The sequence below is a fragment of the Odontesthes bonariensis genome, chromosome 14 (assembly GCF_027942865.1).
Source record: "Odontesthes bonariensis isolate fOdoBon6 chromosome 14, fOdoBon6.hap1, whole genome shotgun sequence".
Lineage (NCBI taxonomy): Eukaryota > Metazoa > Chordata > Actinopteri > Atheriniformes > Atherinopsidae > Odontesthes > Odontesthes bonariensis.
Window position 1 is genome coordinate 31,801,396 of NC_134519.1, and position 23,596 is coordinate 31,824,991.

General features: G+C 41.8%; 2 protein-coding genes across 4 annotated transcripts in view; one reads left to right on the forward strand and one right to left on the reverse strand.

Annotated features, from left to right (window-relative positions):
• Positions 1-4,675, reverse strand: part of glmna (glomulin, FKBP associated protein a) — a 15,627-nt gene extending 10,952 nt beyond the window's left edge. Inside the window, exons 1-9 of one of the 2 annotated variants that reach the window (XM_075484063.1) lie at positions 4,556-4,675; positions 4,202-4,300; positions 1,662-1,787; positions 1,472-1,585; positions 1,198-1,306; positions 824-1,112; positions 622-721; positions 334-515; positions 201-254 (exon numbers count right to left, since the gene is read on the reverse strand). In XM_075484063.1, coding sequence (XP_075340178.1) covers positions 201-254; positions 334-515; positions 622-721; positions 824-1,112; positions 1,198-1,306; positions 1,472-1,585; positions 1,662-1,787; positions 4,202-4,270 — 1,043 coding nt within the window. In that variant the 5' untranslated portion in view covers positions 4,271-4,300; positions 4,556-4,675. The remainder of the gene's footprint in view (positions 1-200; positions 255-333; positions 516-621; positions 722-823; positions 1,113-1,197; positions 1,307-1,471; positions 1,586-1,661; positions 1,788-4,201; positions 4,301-4,555) is intronic. The other variant, XM_075484064.1, reaches the window with a different exon arrangement.
• On the forward strand, positions 4,643-23,355 carry rpap2 (RNA polymerase II associated protein 2). 2 transcript variants are annotated; one of them, XM_075484061.1, is made up of 12 exons: positions 4,643-4,750; positions 4,974-5,019; positions 5,132-5,246; positions 11,349-11,447; positions 11,563-11,628; positions 11,731-11,819; positions 11,927-11,962; positions 12,044-13,124; positions 13,270-13,382; positions 14,708-14,788; positions 18,948-19,016; positions 23,143-23,355. In XM_075484061.1, the coding sequence occupies exons 1-12, from the start codon at positions 4,696-4,698 to the stop codon at positions 23,285-23,287; spliced, it is 1,995 nt and encodes a 664-aa protein (XP_075340176.1). In that variant the 5' UTR covers positions 4,643-4,695; the 3' UTR covers positions 23,288-23,355. The 2 variants fall into 2 exon arrangements, with proteins under 2 accessions (XP_075340176.1, XP_075340177.1); XM_075484062.1 differs by having other exon boundaries at positions 4,671-4,750; positions 4,943-5,019.
• Positions 23,356-23,596: the final 241 nt, after the last annotated feature.

A 23,596-nucleotide genomic window follows, 5' to 3' on the forward strand; every position in this document is an offset into this window, starting at 1 on the left:
TTATATAATTTGCTTTTAATACCAATTGTGTGATGTTATTATACGTCATATTACCACACTAACATTGGATTTGTCAAATTGTAATATTACATGTGCTGTTTTACAGATTCTGTTTTTATGTAAAACACTATGGAGATTAGGACTGCAAATAGTACCAAGACAAATAGCAGATATAATAATAATACTGTGTGAGGTGTTACCTGGACAGCAGGAGGGAGATATGCTCCATGTTAGCCCGAAGACAGAACACAGGGCTGTATAGAGGGCACACAGAGAGTTAACAATGCATTTGAATCCAATGTATTACGAATAAAGACACTTCCTCTAACTGACCTGAAAACACTGGGGAACGTATCAGCAGCCAGGTGATGCACGAACACCAGGTGAGCCAAGCTGGCCAAAGACTTTTTAGGGTAACGCACCTCTTCCTCCAGAAAGCCTGGAACCTGTTTCCTCTTCAGCAGAGGCTGGAACACCAGACTGGAGAGGGACTCTCCAATAGCACTGAGGGTGCTCTGTACAACACAGGCACAGAATCACCATTAACGCAATTTACTATGCTGCTAACATGTAGAATTTACAATGTCATCCAAATAATGGCGATGGATGATTTTTCCCAACCAAAATCTCTGTAGCAAAAGTCCTGAGGGGAGACAGAGGCAACGTGTCAGGATCCCTGAGCTGCACCTCCAACAGCAGGTGACTCAGAGTCTTCATACAGCTGCAGAGCAGAATAATGCACAAATTCATGCAGCTTCTTACACTGATGTAATGTAAGAAAACACATGGAAGGTAAGTGAATAATTTCAGATCTTTCACTCACTACTTGAGAAGTTCTGTCCGCAGCTCGTCTTCTTTTTCCCTGTCCTGTTCACTCGCCGTCTTGTTTGAGTTCACACTCTGCGTTTCACTGCTCAGGAGGTTTTGCTCGGCCTCCAGGACAAAGGGTCTGACAAAGCCTATCAGGTCGTTGCAGCAACGGCTGAGAGAAAAAACATCGTCCTCCTCTTGCTCCTTGGTTTGGGGGATAGGCAGCTTGGCCATCTGGTCCAAGACAGAGGACAGGGTCATGCCCAAGGATGAAGCTTTACGGCTGCCTAGGCACAGCAGCACTGAAAGAAGAGAGGAGGTGACACTACAGGAACCGCTCTACTCGTGTTAACGTGAGAACACTGGTTCATTAAAAATGTTGTTTACCTTTCTGTAGAGGGTTCAGCAGCAGATGGAGACTCTCGGCTACAGTGTCAGGATCGTCGTGCTCCAGTTGCTCCAACAGGCCAATCAGCAGCTCTTTGGGTCTGCAGGTCTGCAAAACCAAAGATCCAACTTTGAAGACATAAAGGATGGCCAAAGTGTCATTGGACCACGTTTAATTAATATTCTAGATCTCATTTTAGAATATAATATTGGTTAGTTAGCACTGGGCCACTGTTGGCACTGTAAACCAAACGGGTGCATCAGATAAACAGACCTCTAACAGGTGGTTAAAAATGGCCAGGCACTGAGGAAGATTCTTGTCTTCTTTCTTCAGTAGCACCTGGATCAGTGGAGACAGCAGATTCCAGCCCATACATCTCACCATGTCCTGTACAGACAGAGGGATGTTATGCTGTACTATGAGCAGAAGAAAAAAGGATCAGCATCATCTTTAAGAAATGCACCTGATTCTTTTCATCCAGGACAATACTGAGGACCTGTGCGCTGTTTCCCTCCTCGATACACATCCGCCCAGCAATGGTGAAGACGTCATGATCCTCAGTGGTGTAACGGTCGTCTGCGAGAGCTTGCTGTGTGACAGAAAAACAAATAAAGGCATAAAGAAAAATGCAGCCATTCTATTAATCAGTTAGGGACGGAAGGAAATTCAGTGCAGAAAATTGTTTTACTGCTCCGCCTTGCCAAACGTGAGAGTTAGCTGCTTTATGTGCATATCATTATATTATAATATTGACTGTAGCTTGCTTGTTGAATGTTTGCTTGCTTGAGAAATATTTGATTCAATTTAATTCATACAGCTGCAATTCTGTGTCTTTACAGACTATCTTCACTTTATTTTAAAGTTCAAATCAAATCTAGAATTGGTAGAAGCAACACAATGTTTTGAGAGAGACATGTTTGCCAATGTGTTACATCACCTTTGCTCTTTATGATACTTTTAAAATGTTTGGGAACTCAGGATACAAATTCTTGCAGTTGTGCAAGAGGGATCTGTGTCCATTCTTGTTCAGTTTCAAAATTTCAGCTGCTCGACAGTCCGTGGTTGATGTTGTTTGAATCTCTTCTTAACTCATTGGCTGCCATTGACGTCTATAGACGTCAATTTAAAAAAAAACGTTGACTGCCAAAGACGTCTATAGACGCCAATTGCGTTTTTTTTAACGGAGCGGGCTGGGGGACAATCTAGCGGAGTTTGTCACTAAATCTTAGGCTTGTAAACACTAAACAGAGAATATACTGGCAAAATTACCCGCAAGGTGGCAGCAGTGCCACTTTGCACAAAAAAAAAGAAGCTTGTTTTCTCTGTTTTTTTGGTCAAACAGCTGTTTTTGGTGAAACCAACCTATGTTCTACTGTCTATTACTAAAGGACTGAAAATGGTAGAAACAAACTTTTTTTTCCTGATGAAAGAAGAGAGTCTACTCTTTCGTTTGGTAATTTCAGTGTGTAAATAGTCATAAGACACACTTTTCTGTGGGTCTTGGAAAATCAGTCAAAATACTGTAAAACACTTGGCAGTATGGGTCTCTCTGCACTGAAAATGGCTGGCAGCCAATGAGTTAATGAGGCTCCATGCATTCAACACAAGTCAGATCTAAACAGCAGGCAGTTCAGTCGACCACACACGGGCTGTGTCATGAAGCCACAATGTTTGAAGTCGTGCAATGCAGTGTGTAAAACATGCTTTCTGGCATTGTCCTGCAGAAAGACCACTGACCTCCTGTGAAACGGTGTTACATGTGTATCTCTAAAATCCCAATTTATGCTTTGGCTCATACTCTGCCAAAAGCATCCCCTGTCTTTGTGTCCATCTAAGATGAGCTCGTGTCCAGAGTATTGTCAACGTTTCTGCGCAGGGTTGACATTTGGCTTCTTTCATGGTGGCATAAAAGTTTATCGTGCAGTGTCGCCTGTGAGCTCAAAAGGTCAAGAACATCCAAAAATGGTTTCCATCCTCAGTTTTTATGTAGTGAGATATCCCCACACTCCCTGCAGTTTTCTTTCACAATATTAAGCATCATATATGTTGAAAGACCAAAGATCTTTGCAATCTTGGATTGAGAAATATTTTTTCAAACTCCTCTCACAGATTTTGGTTTAAAAGTGGGGAGCCACAACCAGGGGTGGAGCAGTGATTTTAAATGTGGGGGTGTTCTAGGGGGGGCACATGAGCGCCACATCAAGCTCATAGACACGACGCTGAAGTTGGCATCCGATTCGCGGATTAAATGGATGGGCATAAAGGGCAATTTCACTGCATTATGATCGCCCTAAACTAGGTCCTGTATGGAAACTACAATAGTTACACTGCTCAAATCTGGATGGAATTATTCTAAAGAGGCTATAGATTCATTAAAACCTTGTTTGGGATTTGTGAAACCTTTTTCTGATTTGTAAAAATGCAGAACAGGGCCATTTTACTGCATTTTTTAAAATTTTGATCGCCCTAAACTAGGTCCTGTATGGAAACTACAATAGTTACACTGCTCAAATGTGGATAGAATTATTCTAAAGAGGCTATAGATTCATTAAAACCTTGTCTGGGATTTGTGAAAACCTTTTCTGATTTGTAAAAATGCAGAACAGGGCCATTTTACTGCTTTTTCTTTTTGCATTTTGATCGCCCTAAACTAGGTCCTGTATGGAAACTACAATAGTTACACTGCTCAAATGTGAATTGAATTATTCTAAAGAGGCTGTAGATTCATTAAAACCTTGTCTGGGATTTGTGAAACCTTTTTCTGATTTGTAAAAATGCAGAACAGGGCCATTTTACTGCGTCTTGTAGGAGAAGATAACTCCTTTTGGTGAGGTCATTGTGACTGACAGTAAGGGAAAATAATACACAAAAAAAATCATAATAAAATCAAGTTCAAAACAGTAATAGTGATCTGTAACCACCACTGTAAACTATAAAAAAAATCAGGTAAACATGTTTAAGGGTGGAAAAGGTGTCAGAAGGAGGACTTAGTTATACACTCACACATCTCTGTACCACATCACTGAGCTGCTCCATGGCCATCCCTGCTGTCATCGGATGGGCTGTCTTCATAAAGCAACCCTTCCAAACAAAGGAGGCCACCTGGCGTCAAAATAATGCACACAAGACTGCAGGATAATCCAAAGGCTTCTGTTTCAGAAAGTTTAGGTCAGGTAAACCTTGTGTGGGCAGGAAAACCTGCACTAGACAGCATGCTAGTGGGTCTGGTTTAGCTGAACTGAACAGTGAGCTTATCTTATCTGGATATTCTGGCTCCTGAAAACACGGTCGCCAAAATAAGGAACTGTTGCCGCGCACAGAACAGACAAACGAGACAGTGCTGATGTGGTTACGTACCTCAACTTCGTGCCCCAAACACGCCCGTAAAACTCCCACTCCACGCTACCTTACTCCAGCGCGGCGACGTTGGCCATCTTGGCTTCCGTAGAGTAAAAACGTCATCGGTCAAAGTTGAACGCTTACACAACAGAAACAGCATGGAGACGGGGGAGAAGAGGATAAGCGGAGTCTCCGCCAAAGCTTCCAAAAAGGGTTAGTTTCCCGTCAGAATTCACCTAATCGTGTCTGTCCTCTTTTTAAGCCTCCTTTTAGCCTAAAAGAAGATATGTGTTCACACGTATGAACGCTAGTCGTCCGTGTGGTTGTTTACTGACTGGCCGTCAAAACACAAGCTGCAGAAGATGTATCCTCTGTGGGAGACATTTCACGCATTCTTTTTTCCAGCTTTCTAACCTGGCTGTGGTGTGTGTGACAGGTGGGAAACGTATGAAACCCCCGACGGCCGAAGAAGAAGCAAGAAGGTGCGAAAGGCCATAGTTTCATTGGAGGCTCGAGTTACATACAAAAGTATGGTTTGGTGGTGGAATAAACGCCAACATTTTATTCAAATGTATGTTTGATCATTTATGTTAGGAGAGAGGAGGTGAAGGAGAAGCTGAGGGAGAAGCTGGAGCTGGAGAAAAGAGCTCTGACGTTGGTGGAGCGTCTCCTAGAGGATAGTGTGGCTGAGGACTTCCTGCTTGACTGTGTATGTATCTGAAATCACATTTTCGGTAGATCGGAATTGTTAAACTAAACGTAGACTCCTGCGTATTCTTCAGTACTGATTTCCATGTACAATGTTGGATACATAATAAGTACGTGCATGCAGCTTATACAGTTGTAGGATAAGATTGGAAATAAATTTACACTTAAATTTGACATGTAAAAATGTTCAGTGCTGATTAGGGAACACTGAAGTCAGCACCAAATGCGTAATTCTATGTCATTAGTCAGTTGATCTTAGAAAGTTAACAGTGCTGCAAAAGTTATATTCATACAGAAATGATAACAGCAGACCCCAACAGCCCAGTGACTTTAAACAGACATTAGCAACAGGTTATGAGATATTTTTGCATTTTTGCTTGGAAAAATGTTTGGAAAATACCATTAAAAAAGATATTTCATTTTTACAGTGTTTTTCACGTTTGACATTGAGATTTTGAAAAATATGTTGAATACCTGAATAAGTGGCAGGTGCATCAGAGAGGAACACAACAGGGGAACACTGAAAAAGGGACAACCCAAATTCCAAAAAAAGCTGAGACGCTGTGTAAATGGAACATTGAAAACGGAATTTATTCATTTGGAAATCTTAGAAACCAATAGTTTGTTCACAATGGAACATTGAGAGCAAATTGAGAGTTGAAAGTTAGACATCTTACAATGTCATGAAACATATCTCATTCTGAATTTGATGGCAGCATCACACCTCAAAAAAAATTGTTCTTTAACCACTGTCTATAACTGTATGAGAAAATGAGAACAGTTTCTGGACCTTTGGGAGGGGAAAGTCGTCCCATTCTTGTCTGATATAAGATTCTAGCTGCTAAACAGTCCTGGGTCGTCTTTGTCACATTTTTGTGTTTCAAGGTGCACCAAATCTTTTCAGTTGATGAAAGCCCTGGACTGCACACATGTTGGTCCAGCACCCACACTCTTACACAATGAATCCAAACTGTTGTAAAAGATGCAGCATGTGGTTTAGCATCGTCTTGGATAATTTTGTAAGGCCTTCCCTGAAAAAGACATCATCTAGATGGGAGCATATGTTGCTCTAAAACCTGTATATACCCCTCAGCATTGATGTGCGATTTCCAGATGTGCAATTCAATTTGGTTTTATTTATATAGTTCCAAATTACAACAAATGTCATCTCAAGGCACAAATGCAAGTTGCCAGTTCCATAAGAAACTAATGCACCCCCTACTATTAGAGATGCTGGCTGTTGAACTGAGAAAGCCAGATGATCCCTCTCCTCTTTAATCCGCGGTACGTGGCGTCCTTGACCTCCAAAAATAAGTTAAAAATTTTGATTCAACAGACAGCAAAATGGTTTTCCACTTTGTCTCAGTCAATTTAAAAAGAACTTTCGCCATGGCAACGTTTCTGAATCATGTTAACACATGGCTTCCACTTTGTGCGATAGAGCTTCCACCTGCATTTGTGGACGGCACTGTAAACTGTGTTCACAGACAATGATTTCTGAAAGTGTTCCTGGGCGCATTCAGGGATTTCTCATGACATAATCATGTCTGTTTGTAATCCTGTGCTGCCTCGGGGCCCAGAGATCACAGGCGTCTAATACAGATTTTCACCTGTGTCCCTAGCACACGGAAATGTCTCCAGATTCTCTGAATCTTTTGATGATCTTTTGAACTGTAGATTATGAAATATTCAAAGTCTGTGCAATTTGACTTTGGGGAAAAATTTTCTGATGACAATCAGCACCTCCAAATCTGAGACCATGGTCCTCGGCCGGAAAAGGGTGGAATGCCCTCTCCGGGTCGGGAATGAGATCCTTCCCCAAGAGGAGGAGTTCAAGTATCTCGGGGTCTTGTTCACGAGTGAGGGACGAATGGAGCAGGAGATTGACAGGCGGATTGGTGCGGCCTCTGCAGTGATGCGGGCTCTGCACCGGCCCGTCATGGTGAAAAAGCTCTTGATTTACCGGTCAATCTATGTTCCTACCCTCACCTATGGTCACGAGCTGTGGGTAGTGACCGAAAGAATGAGATCGTGAATACAAGCGGCCGAAATGAGTTTCCTCTGCAGGGTGTCTGGGCTCTCCCTTAGAGATAGGGTGAGAAGCTCGGTCATCCGGGAGGGGCTCAGAGTAGAACCGCTGCTCCTCCGCATCGAGAGGAGTCAGATGAGGTGGCTCGGGCATCTGGTTAGGATGCCTCTCTGGTGAGGTGTTCGGGGCCCGTCCCACTGGGAAGAGGCCCCGGGGAAGACCCAGGACATGTATGAGAGACTATGTTTCTCGGCTGGCCTGGGAACGCCTCGGGGTCCCCCCAGAAGAGCTGGAGGAAGTGGCCGGGGACAGGGATGTCTGGGTTTCTCTGCTCAAGCTGCTGCCCCCGCGACCCGACCCCCGGAGAAGCGGAAGATGATGGATGGATGGAAAATTTTTCTGAATTTGCTCCACAATTAATAAAAGCAGTTTTTTGCAGATTGCTGAACCTCTGCCCATCACTCTGTCTTTCTAAGGTGCTCTTTTAGGCGCCGTTTACACATACCTGGGTATTTTGAAAAACGCATATTTTCTAACCTTCGTTTGCAAAAAAAACTAGGTGCACACAGCCCCGTTTTTAAAAAAAACCACGTCTACATTGATCCGGAGAAATACGCTATCAGGAGCTGTTAAATTACGCCAAGCCTGACATTGGCAGTGTTAGAACAATGAGAATTCCACACAAGCCAATCAGAAGCCTAATAGAGAACCGCTGACAGGAAGAACTTCCGGATCCTTTTCAAGAAGAAAATATTGCGCCAGGCTCATGTGTGTGGACTGATAGCGAGACTGAGCTACTTTTACACGTTGCGCTGGACTATAAAACTGCTAAAGCCGTGAAAAATGTCTTTGTTGTTCAATACATTGTATGACTGTAATTTTCAAAATCACACAAGCGAGTATAGCTCTCAACAACAGAAATGCTGCTAGTACCTCCATGCTTGCTAGATAAACAATGGACGGAGAGAAAGGCGTTCTCACGCTAGCATTCTGCCAACATGACGGATAGGGGCGGGGCTCTGTACTATGACGACAACTCCGCATTCCATTCTGAAAACTCCGTTTTCGTCTCTTTCAACCAGTTTACACACAAACGCTAAACAGAGTTTTTAAAAAATCTCCACTTTTGCCGGAGTTTTTTTTTAGCTTCGTTTTTGGAGGAAAAAACTCCATTTGTGTATAAACGAAAGGCACAAACGAAGGGAAAGGTCTTCGTTTTTCAAAATACCCGGGTATGTGTAAACGGCACCTTAGTAACCAATCATGTAACCAATACTGACCTGTTGCCAATTAAACTAAGTAGTTGCCACATGTTCCTCCAGCTTTTTCTATTTAGCACCACTTACTTTTCCAGCCTTTGCAGGGTGTCTGATATTCTATTGTGAATAGAATATCATTTTGTGAAATGTGCAAATCACCGCATTGTTTTCAGCCTCCCAATATTTTTGGAATTGAGGTTGCTTGCTTCTGAATCTTTATTAACAACGTATCTGTCTGACCTTTATCAGGTATATGGGCTTAGAACATCTTCATGCCTATATATACATCAATATTAAGGCCAGAACACACCAGCAGCACAGTGCTGCGGAACATCATATGAGTCGCTTCATGTGCCACCACTAGCACCAAAAGGAGGCATCGCAATGCAGCCCTTCTGTGACCACATAGATCATGCACTGTGATGAAATTCCCAATTATGGTTGTCAGTTTTTAATCAGTAATTTGAAAATTGTATGTTTTCTGTGATATTATGTCTTGAGATCAGCAGAACACTCTACATAGTTGACAGGCTACCATGTATGAGTTGTTCACTACAATATAAAGAATAATATTCCTATATTTTATACCTCACTAGTCAAGGGACAATGTGTAGCCTACCAGTTTATGTCAACAGGTGATGGTTATGCTTTGATATTGTTAATATCATAATTATTACATAATATCAACTATGTTTTATATTTGGCAGTGGTGCTATAAAATATGGGAAGGAACCTAAAAAAAACTAGAAGGACTGGTATGGGACAGTAGGGTGTAGGGATGTCATGATACCAGACATTTAGTATCAATAGTAGTCAATACCAATACCAGTGAAATTCCACGATTCTCGATACCCAATTCGATACCACGGTAAAAAACAAAAACAAACCAATAAATTCCATGTACTTCAACATACTCATTTATTTAAAAGATTTGAACATTACAAAAAACAACAGTGGCAATGGCATGTAGCCTCCAAGTAATGAATAAAAAGAATACACAATTAACATCGTATTAATGTCTTATGAAATTGTTGTGTTTTTACATGTATCTAATCATAGAATGCTGTAGGTAGAGAAAATGTGTCATATTTGTGTGGGAGGGACTGTCTGGAATCAGGCAATATCAGAACCATGATAGTGGGATATTCTACGATTTAGTAATTTGCTTAGTGCCTATTGCACATGTGCACTGTAGCTTTAGCTTACCGGCGCAGAAGTGATCTACGCACGTCTTTTGAAAACAACTTTAGTCTTTGCAATGTAAGCAGACACATCATTTGATCTATTTCAAAACCAGATAACTTGTGTTGTCACAGAGAAACAAGAATACTTTCGAAAAGGGCGCATTCTGCTGTTTATTTTGATATACGGTGCATTGTGTAGTGACTTTGCAACTTATTCAGCCGTACCTTGCAAAAACATAACTTTGTTCTGTTTGTTTGTTGTCTTCATAACGTGATTATTTCAGTATGTACAGACACTCTTTGCAAAGCTCTGTTTCTTGTGATATGCGTTTCATATCTATGTGATTGGGAGTTCGTAAGTAGTTCAAATAAGAGTAATGAGTGCAGAGCTGTATTCAGATTATACTTTTGATTATAATACTTCGTCGCATTGACAAACGATTACCATCTTTGGATAGGCGCACTCCCGCTCTTTCACATGATATGCGCGTTGTCTCTCTGTGACAAATACTTCCTGAGCAACTCATCTGAGAACAATGGGTGTGAATTTGCCGCCAAAGTGAACGCTTACATGACTTGAAACTCACTTGCCTTTAATTCTTTGAATAAATCTGGATGTCTGTCTTTGAGGTGCTTCGCTAAATTGGAAGTGTTTCCTCCTTTCGTTTGAAAAGCTCGTTGGCGCCGTTTGCATATTGGTTTTTGCAAATCTATTATTGTTCCCTGATCATCCGCCTCAAACGCAAAGTACTTCCAGACACGACTCTTACTATTTTTCTTTTCGACGAGTAGAGGCGGCGCTGTCGCTGCAGCTGCAGTTGCCATCTTCCGTGTTCCTTTGGCATTTAATGGCACACTAGAACACTTGTAGGTGTATATGCTGCCAACCTGACGTCCGGAGGAATTGCATCCCCAGTAATGGGACTTGTTTTGCTGTAGTAAAACGTGTCTTGTCCGTCACGTTTTTAGAATTGTCGCATCGACTTGGTACCGAAGTATCGGTTCTCCTGACATCCCTAGTAGGGTGTACTTGCATGGAGCGGGTATGATTATAAACTTATTGTAAGTCGCTTTGGATAAAAGTGTCTGCAAAATTACCGTAATGTAATGTAATGTAATGATTAAAAAATTTGTTTTTTCAGAAGTGCCCGGCACTTAAACATGGGATAGTGTTAAGAAGTGTCATCTCACCAGCAGCCTGGCCTGTAGGGTCTGTTTTGACGTGCATGTTTTGGCTCCTATGTGTTCTGGTCTCCCAGTCAATTATGCAGTCAGGAGACTATTCCAGTTCAAAACATATAAACAAAATACAACAAGTAACCAACCTTATTTTTACATAATAAGCAACAGGTTAGCTTTGATATGAAACTAACCTTCGGCTCCCTGAGACCCAGTAATAAATATCAGCACAATAATAATAAATCAATCAACAACCCATGTATAGTAGAGTTGAAAAGCAACACAACTCACTGATATCCAAAGTAAGAGTTAAATGCACATGTGCAGTATATTGAACATGAACGACCTTGTTGGAACACGATAGCGACCAGCCCAAAGCACTATTTCTCAATAAGTATACATTATATTTATCATGAATAAGTTAATATGTTGTGGCTTTGTTCTCTTCACAGGCCAAGTTCATTACTCCAGCTAATTACAAAGACACTATAGAAGAGAGAGTCATAGCTAAACTGTGTGGTTATCCCATATGTTCAAACAAACTGGACAAGGTAAGAGACTTTATCGCACTCAATTTGCAAGGATTTGTTATCTCATACTTGATGCTTCATTTCTGTTTTCTCAAGAGTCACAGTTTTTTTTAAAGTTTTTATTTTTTATTTTTAGATCCCAACCCAACAGTTCAAAATTTCAACTAAAACAAATCGGGTGTATGACATCACGGAGCGTAAAGTGAGTGCATCTGCAAGAAGAAAAATATATTGTTCACTGTGACTAAAACATGTTTTCAAGAAAACGGTCTTAAAAAGCTCTTTTTATTTTCTCTGCGTTTAGTGTTTTTGCTGCAACTTCTGCTACAAAGCCTCTAAAGAGTATGAGCTACAAATATCAAGGACGCCTCTTTTGCTGAGGCAGTATGAGAGGTGTGTATGCTGTCTCCCCTCTTTGTCCTTAATCCTAAATAATAAAATAAAACTGCGGGATGTGATAATGCTCTAAATTGTGCAATGACTTCTTCTCTCACTGACAGTCCTCCAGAAATCAGGTTGCTGAAGAAAGGAGATAGGTATGTACTCAGAGTTTATGGTTTTACATATTCAGCTTTCAGTAAGAATAAACTAATACATTGTTATTTATGCGTTTATAGTGGGAGTTCTGGGGAGGAGGTGATGCTGTCCAAGAGGCTCAAAGAGGAGGACATCGAGAACCCACTGGCTGCTCCTCCAGACGACAGTCAAAGCTCTGCAGGAGCCAGCGGCAACGACAGCAGCGGTGATGAGCGGGAGCAGGACTTTGTCTCCAGTGTGGTCTCACAGCAGCAAAGGCCCCGGGTGCATTGGGGTGACCTGCCAAAATGCACAGATCGTGACAAGAAAGGGGAACCAGGAAAGGTTGAGAGGAGAAAGAAACAGAATAGAGGAGGATTTAAAGAGACTGAAAGTCAAAACACACAGAAGGAAGAAATGAGAGAAAAGAACGAAAAGAAAGAACGACATACTGAAAAACCTGAACAGTTCCACAAAGTCAATACTGATCAGGCAGTGCAAGAAGAGAAGGATTTAACTCGGGTCTCAACTGTGGAAGAAGGCAGTGCCAAGTTAAATTTGTGTAGTTTATCAGAGACTGTCATTCACACTGCTACACTACCAGAACACACACCCACTGGGACTGAACACACAACTTCACTTACCTCTCCTCCACTTATAGAAACAAAATCCTTAACAGAAAATAAACTTCAACCTTCTCCAACTCTCACTGCCACTAATCTGAACAATCTCAACGAATCTTCATCAAACCGACCAGGTTTCAACATCACCCAGGTGGGTATGAGCAAGAGAGGAGCAGCAGGGCTGCAACATCTACTGAAGACCCACGCCAGTGAAACCAAACCTTACTCAGTGCGGCTGAATCTTCTCGAGTCTCTTCGAAGAACATTAAAGGAGTGGTGCACTGACGATACTCTGAGTTTCCTGTACGGCTCGGATCATTCGCTGGGATCCCCTTTTGCTGACATAAAAGAAGTAAAGGAAGAGGAGGAGTTGGATGAAGATGACCTTGAGGATGACGTGACAGTTGTTGATGGTCAGGAGCAAAAGAGGGCGTTGGCTGCAGCACCAGACTATGGGACACTACAGAAAGACACCCGGAACCTGGAGCTCAGAGTCATGGAGTTTTACAAGGGGACCTGGATTCTGCCTGAGGAGGTAGAGCAGCTGAATGGAAACAAGGTAAATGGAGGAAGAGCCTCTTGCTGTAGGATCCAACATGGGGGCATATTTTAAAAAATATCTTGTTCAAACACTTTCTAGTGTACATATTATATGTGTTAATGTTCTAAGGTTTCCTCCTAAACAGAATCATGTTTGTTCCTAGGATCAGGGGACCGCCCAGAGCCCAAACGCGAAAGATCCAGTTCTGCCGCTCATTGACTCTCATGCTCAGCCCCTCATCCAGAAACGAATTACAATGGAGAAGCTCAGCAGCTGGTGCGTCATTGTTTGTGTTGTAGGTCATAAACATGTACGAAAAGCCTCATTTTGTTGCTGTAAGGTGGTCAGCCTTCAGTCTGAAGGTTGTCGGTCCAATCACCAAATTTACATGTTCAAGTATTATTTGGGCAAGATAGAGAACCCCAGTACTGCACTTTAACTTGCTGCAGCTTATCATTTTCATGATCAATTCAATTCAGTTTTATTTATATAGCGCCAAATTACAACAAAAGTCATCTCAAGGCACTTCAATAATATAGTCCAATTCACGCCAATTGGAGTTCAATTCCTTGTAATCATAATCCAACAAATACATACAGAGCCAATTCAAAAACAATTTCCTAGCTAAGGAAACCAACAGATTGCACCGAAACATGCTTGAGGCGACTGTTGAGAGAAACAACTTCCTTTTAACAGGAAGGAACCTCTGGCAGAACCAGACTCTGGAAGGGTGGCCATCCGCCTCGACTAGCTGGGGTTTGAGAGGACAGAAAAGAGGGAACAACAAACGTAACACCTTTCAGTCACCTGAGCCATCCCTAAATATAAGCTTTATCAAAAAGGAAAGTTTTAAGCCTAATCTTAAAGTTAGAGAGGGTGTCTGCTTCCCGGACATTTACTGGCAACTGGTTCCACAAGAGATTGGCCTGATAGCTGAAGGCTCTGCCTCCCATTCTACTTTTAGAAACTCTGGGAACAACAAGTAAACCTGCAGTTTGGGAACGAAGTGCTCTGTTGGGAAAATATCTAACGATGAGATCTTTAAGATATGATGGAGCTTGGTCATTAAGAGCTTTGTATGTGAGGAGAAGAAATTTAAATTCTATTCTGAATTTAACAGGGAGCCAATGAAGAGAAGCTAAAACTGGAGAAATATGATTTTTCATGTTAGATCTTATCAGAACTCTGGCTCTAGCATTTTGTATCAGATGGAGGCTTTTCAGAGAATTTGTGGGACAGACCAATAATAAAGAATTACAGTAGTCCAATTTTAAAGTAACAAATGCATGGAGCAGTTTTTCTGCATCACTCTTGAGACAGGATGTTCCTGATTTTGGCAATAATTAATCAATTAATTTGCTAATTATAAAGTACTGTTCAGTTTACACAAATATGACAGAAGAATAAACTTTTTTTTTGAGTGAGTCTTTTTAGCACAAACACGAAGATTTGTTTTAAAATAAGAATATCAGTGTCCTTGTCTCTGGCAACTTCTGCAGGGTACAGTTACTTGCCGGCATTGTTGATTTGATAAACAACACGTAAAAAAAGTGTTTACTGAATTCACGTACACACCTGACGTCTGTCCCTGTCCTCTGCAGTCTCAGGGGCATTATTGGTCCGCTGCACCTCACCGTGAGCGATGTCTCCGCCGATCTGAACAACCTGGTCAGGACTTTCAGGTCAGTATGGCACACACAAACTCCCATACACACTCTTTTTGTGGCAGTTGTGCAATTACACACGCATTGTATTTTTCTTTTTTCTTTGAGTGGGTCATTTAGAACATTGAACGGGCTAAAATGTGTTAGAAAAATATTTTTTACTTGAATTTTCATCATAAGAAGGGAAGTACCTCTCTTAAAAGGGCTTCATTGTTTACATCAGTGCTTTTTAAAGTACAGTACTTGACCTAAACATAAACTAAATATGAAACTAACCTGCTTGAGATCACATGAACTTAAAGAGATTTGAGTGTATTTTTCCAATTAACTGATGAACTTGAGCTAAGTTCTACAATCTTAAGGCAAGATTGTATGAACTCTGTCGCCATCAATGAAATATGGCAGAAAGAGTAGTTTTATTAACTATTAACGTCTGTATTGGTACTGAAATGATCTAATCTGTTTTACACAACTTTAACAGATATGTTGCATGTTGGCCTGTGTAGAAAACACCCTAACACTTAAGGCTGAGTTATACTTCTTTTAACTGCCCTTGCGCTTGCGTCTTGCGCGTATGTTAATGGCTCGAGACGTTTATACTTCATTTTGCTTTGTCGGCGCTTGCGTGTGCTGCGTGGCGATTCACCGCCAGGACAGTAGGTGGAGTAGCGGGTTTTTTCAATGACAAGCCTACTATGATGAAAGCAAATTCACCGCCAGGACCTCTTCGAGTGGATTCATTCTTCTTCTTCTTGTAAATAGCTGGTATTTTGTCAGATTTTCAACACCTTGGGGGTCTAAACGACTACTTTCTCACCTGAAAATGTTTCAAATGTTGCTAAAGTTATATATTTACAGAGTTTATAGCTTAAGGGAAATCAGCTTTTCAGGCTGGCTGATTTGGGCTCGGACAGGAGTGAAGTGCACTGTGTGTAAACGCTCTGCATACTGTCAGATCGATGAGTATGCCGTTTTCAAGTAGTAGGCGGTTTCGAACACAGCCAGTGGCTTGTGCTTGCGTGTTGCGTAAAGTTTAGAAAATTGAGGTGACACATGCAAGCACGCAAGGGGGGGCTTGCAACCGCGCAAGGGCTTGCGTTGCGTCTTGCGTTGCGTCTTGCGTTGCGTCTTCTTGTTCCCTTTGATATGCGTCGGTGTGCTGCAAGGCTTCTTTTTTTTTTGATTACCTTGGTGAGTGTATGTCCCACTTTGCTCCATCTCAGATAGGTCAAACACTGCCTGCATTGATTAAGTTGCACAAAGTTTAGGTGTGATAAGTTAAAGTTGTTTATAGTTGAGGTAAGAATATCAGGGTAAGTCACAGGAAGAGAAAAGAGGATCATAACAATTAGAGTAATTATAAAGATGAATAGAACTACTTAAAAGAAATTTTACTGGCCATAGAGAATAGTCATCTAGTTTCTAACTTGTTGCTAAAGGCTAATAGAAAGACTATTGACCTGTTTATGGGTGACATAATAGGCTGACATATCACAGCTTATAGGCTTGTGTTTATCCTTTGCTGGACACACTGCTTTCAAAGAAAAAGTGTAAGTTAAAAGTACAGGCACCATTGCACCACTGGTTTCTAATAAAATGAACAGTCTGTTCTGTTCAAGTGTCTATTGGCCAAAACAGTGAGCCACCATTTCTAGTAATAAGGGCCTGAAACAGAGGTAGATAAGTTCAATGTTTCCTTTGTTGATTTTCGTTATCCATTTCATCTGCTTTTATAAATGTGACATGTTGAGATGGGTTCTGTTAAAAGGCCAACGAGAATAATATTACAAAATAGAACAAAATTAATCTTAAAGGCCTACAGAAAGCTGACACTACACCCAATACATAATGATAATACATACACAGAGGAACAATAATGATCATTGGACTCTACACCAAAACATTTCATAAACGCATGAAATTTGCGATTTTGAATTTGCCGCTTGGAAATCCTTCCTGGAATTCCAGACTGGGGGCGGGGCTTCCGTGTGACGTCACAGGTGCCATGGGTTTTCCTGGCTGCCGCTATTAGTATGCTTGTTGAGTGGTGAAGGCAATAAAACGTTGGGTTCAGTGCAGTTTTTATTGCGAGTAGATGTACGAAGTGCTGTGGGTGCGTGTGTTGCCCTCAGCAGCTCACACCACCGGGGACAGAGTTAGCAGAGAGACCTGCGGTCTTGTGTCTGTGTCTCCCTGTCCGCCTGCCTCCTCTGGTGAAATCAGCCGGAGCCATCCCGCCGTGTTCAGCTCCCTGCGGTGCGGACGCTCAGGGGGAATCCACCTGGCGGAGAGCGGACACACCGCGGGATGGTTGACCTGAAATCAGCGATCATCAAGAGCCCCGACGTGTGTCCACGTCGGGGTTCTTGATGATCGCTCTGCCGAGATTTCCACTCTCCACCTGGCGAGTGTGTCCGCTCTCCGCCAGGTGGATTCCTGTCCGCACCGCAGGGAGCTGAACACGACGGGATGGCTCCGGCTGATTTCACCAGAGAGGAGGCAGGCGAACAGGGAGACACTAGCCCTTTTCACACTGCCGAATAACCCGCGTTTAATTCGCGAATTTAGCGTGTTCGCTGTTGCGTTCACACTGCCGACCCGGGCTGCCGCGTCAACTCGACTCGCCTTTCGACCCGCGTCGGACCCTAGTCTTTTTGCCGAGCCGAGTTTGATGTGAACGCAATTGACGCGGGTCGGACGTGGGCGTGACGTGAGGAGTTTAAAAGACAGAATGGACAGCTGATTCAGAACAACAGCGACAGGTGAGGACAAGTTTTACTCTGTTTTAGCCTACATCAAGTTGGAGACATTTTTTAATATGGCCAACTGGGGAGACAAGGAGGTCCGCGAGCTCCTCAGCCTCCGAGCAGAGGACGTTATTTACCGCCACATGTCGGGGACGGTGAAAGATGGACCTCTGCTGAAAGGGCTGGCGAGAAAGATGGGAGAGCGCGGTTTCCCACGCACCGTAAAGTAACATCTCCATGAACTGCATATACAATTGCATAAACAATATCTCAAGGTGTCCCGCCATCGTTTGTTTGAAAAATTTGATGCAGACAGGTGCATCCGACGCATGGCTTGTGCCTACGTCATTGTACACGCCCAGCATTTTATGTGTTTCGTGTGACGCTCTGCCACTAGGCAACGCCCCCTGAACTCGGCTTCAGGCGACACGGGTCACCCTAACACGCCAAGCGTTCACATTGCTCGACGCGGGTCGAAGGTGCAATTTGGACCCGCTAAGGTAGCGGGTCGCAGTGTGAAAGGGGCTACAGACACAAGACCGCAGGTCTCTCTGCTTCCTCTGTCCCCGGTGGTGTGAGCTGCTGCTGCTGAGGGCAACACACGCACTTCGTACATCTACTCGCAATAAAAATTGCACTGAACCCAACGTTTTATATTTCCAAGCGACGTCCCGCGGCACACATCGAAATTTGCCGTGAAGAAGCTGTCCAGGTCTGGCAAACTGCTGGCTTCGCTACTAGAACTACTGGGGGTTGTTCCAGCAGCTGGCACTCGCGACGTCACGCACCTGTCGTTCCAGTTTGCCAAATTCGAGTCAAATGTGGTGATAGTTTATTGGGCCTAATCAGGACTATCCAGGGGCCTAAAATTATTTTAAAATCATAAAACAATTCCATGGTATATAAGGAATCGATCTGCTATTTCAGTTTTGTGCAAAAAAATCACCTTTCTGTAGGCCTTTAAAAAACTTGAGCCAGAATTGAACACTTCCTGTGTATTCTCATTGGCTGGTAAGAGTGTTTTGAACAGGACTGCTTTTAAACCACTTTGTCTGTGATTTTAAAAACACATCAGGCAACAGAGTAACACCTCCAAAGTCCTGTTTCCGGGAATTCTCTCTGCGCTGTCGAGAGGCCCCACTGACAAGAGGCTCCAGCCAAATAACATACACAATAACATACACAGTGCTGTCAGAATGACATACATCACTGTTACAGGCTGGGGTTCTGGTGGTTGGTTTGGCCCTGTGTACATATTTTTATTTTTCTAATATACTTATATTCAGAATTGCGCAATTGCTAACAACTGTTTTAAGAAGGCTGCTCATAACAGAAGTTATGTATATGTTCTTATATCACAGTTATTTCAAATATGTCTTGAAGCTATGACCTTAGTGGTCTCTGGTTCACATGGTTGTTTTCATTCACAGGTTCACCAACACAAATATCATCCACAAAACTCCAGAGTGGACCCTGATAGCAGTGGTGCTTCTGCATCTGTAAGTTAATGACGCACGAGTGTGAATGTGTTAGTTCAGTATTTACAGGATGAACCATGACAGCCGGACAGCCAAGGAGATGAAGGATATTTCTGATCAAAGACTTTGAATCTGTCTACTTCGTGGTGCATTTGAAGAGATGCTAGAAGGTTTGGCATTGTTTTGCCCATGACATATGGTGTGTGTACGTGTGTGTCTGTGTCTCTGTGTGTGTCACTGGCAGTTCATGGACAGTTCCGTGCTGCTCCCGTCTGAGTACACACCGCCTTATCTCAACCTGATTGCCCCTCTCCAGATCCGTGATGGAGGATAGAAGGCACACATGTTAAATACACACACACACTGAGTAGTTTATCTGCATACACTGTTGGAAAATGGGCTCTTAATATTGCTCCGTCTGGGAAAACTTTCACCTGATGCTGAGCTGAATCTGATTTATTGCTCCCTCGGTGGTCCCAGATCAGTTTGCTTTGCTCTGTTGGGTTGATATGGTAACTTCCATCCTGAGCTCTCTTGAAACAACCTGGTCAGCCCTATAGATTACAAACATTAGATGCTGGAGACCAGAGGTGGAAAGAGTACTGAAAAATTGTAATTAAGTAAAAGTATCTTTACTTTGCCTAAATTCTACTCAGAGTAAAAGTAAAATTACCCATCTCAAAATTTACTTGAGTAAAAGTACAAAATTACTTCATTTAAAATGTAATTTGAGTAAAAGTTACTTAATTACTTTCAGTTTCTTAATGCAAAAAAGGAAGAGTCATGAATCAAATTCAGTACAAGTTGTTTTAATCTATTTCGAGGTGTATTAAAGTGCACATCCACACTTGCAAAAGATCAACTGGGCTCAGGAACATACTTCCTCATAAGGACAGTCACAACTTGTACCATAATTATGGACAACCCTGAACATCCTCTCCATGAGACTGTTATCGGAAAACAGAGTCTCTTCAGTCAAAGGCTTCTTCAGTTTGGATGCAAAACGGACCGCTACAGGAAATCTTTCCTGCCCACAGCCATCAGCATCTATAATAACTCCTTGATTTAATTGAGTTACATCAACATTTAATTTCCCTCTGGGATAAATAAAGTATTTTTGAATTGAATTGAATAAAGTGCAAACAATTTTCAGTCCTATTGTCCAATGGACAACACTATGATAAGAATAAAGAAATTTAAACTACAATCAAAGTATTAAAAAAACTAAATACACACAAAATTAAGTGCCCACAGGATACCACAAATCAAACTAAAATGCCACAGGATCCCACTATTCACAATAAAATGCCACAGGATCCCACATCTCAAAATAAAACAAAATGCTCACAGGATCCCACTATACAAAATACAGTGCCCACAGGATCCCACAAATCTGCCAATAATCTACAACTTTAGACCGGAAAAGCTCTTGTTCAATTTCAGCAGCAGCTGATTTTCAAAGTTTTTTGCTGTAAGTCTTGCTCTCTTTGCTGTGAAGAGCAACCCGGCTGAACTAAAAAGCCTCTCACAGGCAGCTGAGGCTGGAAGGCCTGTGTTGAGTTTCAGAGACAGTTTCTTAATGTTTGGGAAGGAGTTCAGCAGGTCCATGCTCTCCGACACACAGGCAAGGTACCCCTCCAATTCCCCAGAACCCTCTGACCTGCAGGACTTCATTGTGGAATAACAATAAAAATGTTTATGTTTTGATACAATGCCGAGATCCAAATATCCAAATACTGACGTCGGAGCCCAGTCCACTGACTCAGTAGCTAACAACGCGCTGGGGCAGCCTTCAAAACAAAGCCCAAACGTAGCCCGTATTACATTACTGTTGATTGGCATTTAACAACATAATACTTTACTGCACTACTACTAAACAGTTAGATTTCGCGCATACCTTTGACGAAGTGGTCACCGCAGACACGAGCATTTGCAGATTCAGCTCCTCAGTCTGTAAACGTAGGTTAGCTATCCACTTTTTACGGCGTTGTTCTGTGAGTTTTTTCCATTTCTCACCTCTATGGGCGATTACCTTAGGTACTCGATAGTAACCCTTTCCCTTCTCTCGGTTAGACCGATTGCAACAACCAAAAACGGCACAAAACTGAGGCATTTTGGGCAAAAAAAATGGCAGACAAAACACAGTGTTTTCAATGGGACCCAGCTCCAGTTGCCCACCACTTAGGTTCGCGTGCTTAGAAAATACAGAAGTGACGTCAAGTGAAACCCAGCTATTGACTTTCAGTTCCGGGACAGCTGTTTAAATTTCCGCCCGCATTTAAATTTTCACCATAAATATTTGTTTTACTCAGTAACGTGAGGGGTTTCAAATGTAGCGAAGTAAAAGTACTTGGGTCAAAATGTACTCGAGTAAAAGTAAAAATTACACATTTCAAAAACTACTCAGAAAATTACAAATTACTCATAAAAAGTACTCAATTACAGTAACGTGAGTAAATGTAATTCGTTACTTTCCACCCCTGCTGGAGACTGAGAATTGAACAGAAAAGACTGGAGTTTGTTTGGGTGACAAACAGATGATTAAACTTAGTTTGATCTATGTGAGGAAGATTTGCAGAAGATTTATAATCTGAGTGCTGTTGATGTCATTAGTTGTTTTCGTTTGTTTTTCAAATCACTGCTTTTAAGGTTATCAAACTTATGACTCAGCGATGAAACTGTCCCTCTATTTTCATGTGTATATATTGGGATTTGGTGTGTGACAAGTCATAAGAAGCTCCAACACTGATGTGCTTTTTGACAGTTACTCTTCATGTATTTGTTTTATATAATCAGCTCTTTATCAAACATGCATCCTCTTTGTCACACGTCCCAGTGGTACTCTATGATTTCATCAGTTCGCATTTAACTTGTCTTCCACTTCGTCCTCCCATTCCTCCATCATGAATAATTTGGTGTGCTGTCTTATCTCTCTGCTGTGTGGCAGCTGTGGAGCTAGTCTGGCCTCTTTTGTTCAGACCAGCTGAATAATGGATGCCCCCTCTGCAACACTAGACGCAGAGTTGAACTGGAGATTAACGAGCAGTGTATCTCCATACAGGTAGACGGGACAGGTAGAGACGAGGGGGGGGGGCAGCAAGAAGGTCTGAAAATGGATTTAGTCAAGAGGTAAAAGGCTCTTAAACTGGAATGATACTTAGTTATTTTGATTGCTGATTGCTTCATGAGGCTGGTAAACTAAAACAAAACAAGAAAATAGCCTTTACTAAACGCATATCAAACTGCACAAGGTGTCATATAAACGCGGAAAAGTCACTCATTGTAGAGATATGAAATCTCAGGCATACTTACCTACATTTAATTTCCATTTTTATTAGTTTCATCAAAATAATTTGCTGTTTTGGAAACCCGTGGTAGAGGGTATGAAAGAAACACCAGTTAATGTGTATGTCTGTGTCTATATACAGTATATATTTATAACTCTCAGGCACTGCAAACTGCAGCCCCCAATGCTACAAACTGCAAAGACCGAACATAACAGCTTTCATGATGGCAGGATTCATCTCAGGGCTGCTGTATTAGACTGCATTAGTTTTAGCTGAATGTATCTATTATTCTGGCATACGACTGCAGCACACATGCAGCTACTAAAAAAGAATTTCAGTGGAAGTGTGATGTGACATTTTTCAAAAGCCCAAGTCATGTTATGTTTAAGATAATGTGGGATTTGAAGTTAATAATTTGATAATAATTTGCTCTGAAAGATTAAAAATATTCTATGTAATTAACTATTCTCTTCTCAAACTTTACACTTTTTACATGAGGTATAGATATTGTATTTTACTATAATCATGTATAATAGATATTAATGACCAGATTTTTAATATTCTATCTAAATGCTACTTCACAAACTAAAACTTAAATATTTATGTCCATGCAAACACACTCATGTTCCATTCAGCAGTTTCCCATTTCACTCAGTCCAATATCAAAGAGAATTGGTAGCAGAATATGGCAGAAATAATATTTTAACAGTAACTTTACATTGTCTTTTGAAGGTATACCCTCTTTTTAAGATGCAATCCTTATGGGTTGTTTTTTTTGCTTTCATGTGCATGTAAATGTGTCATTATTGTGTCAGTGTTTTTCACCATTTTTTGTGTGTTGTGTGTGTTTTGTATTCCAGGTTGTCAGAGGTGTCTCCAGTGGTGCGGGAAGCCTTGGAGAAGTCGGCATCAGTGGAGTATTTGAACACACTGATGCAGGAGCTCGGCCTTCAGGAACAGGACCTTCTGCACTTAGTCCAGCTGCTTAAATCTCCAACACACTGAAACCAGGGCAGAGATGCACTGTGGGGCATTTTCTGTGTTTTTATCAAATAAAATTGTGTTTGGCAAAAAAAAAAAAAAATCTGTGTTTTATGATGTTTTTTTTTACTTTACAAAAAAACAAAACATGCCAGTGGAGAATGCGAGGGTGGAGACTGCTGATATTGTGGAGCAGCACTGTGTAAACAATCTGATGAGATGTGTGCAAATCAGATCCTTCAAGTTTCAAAACTGAGCGTATTTAGCCTCCTATTTGCATGGCCAAATAAATCACACCCAGCTTTTACCCAGTGAAAACGCCATGTGGGCACG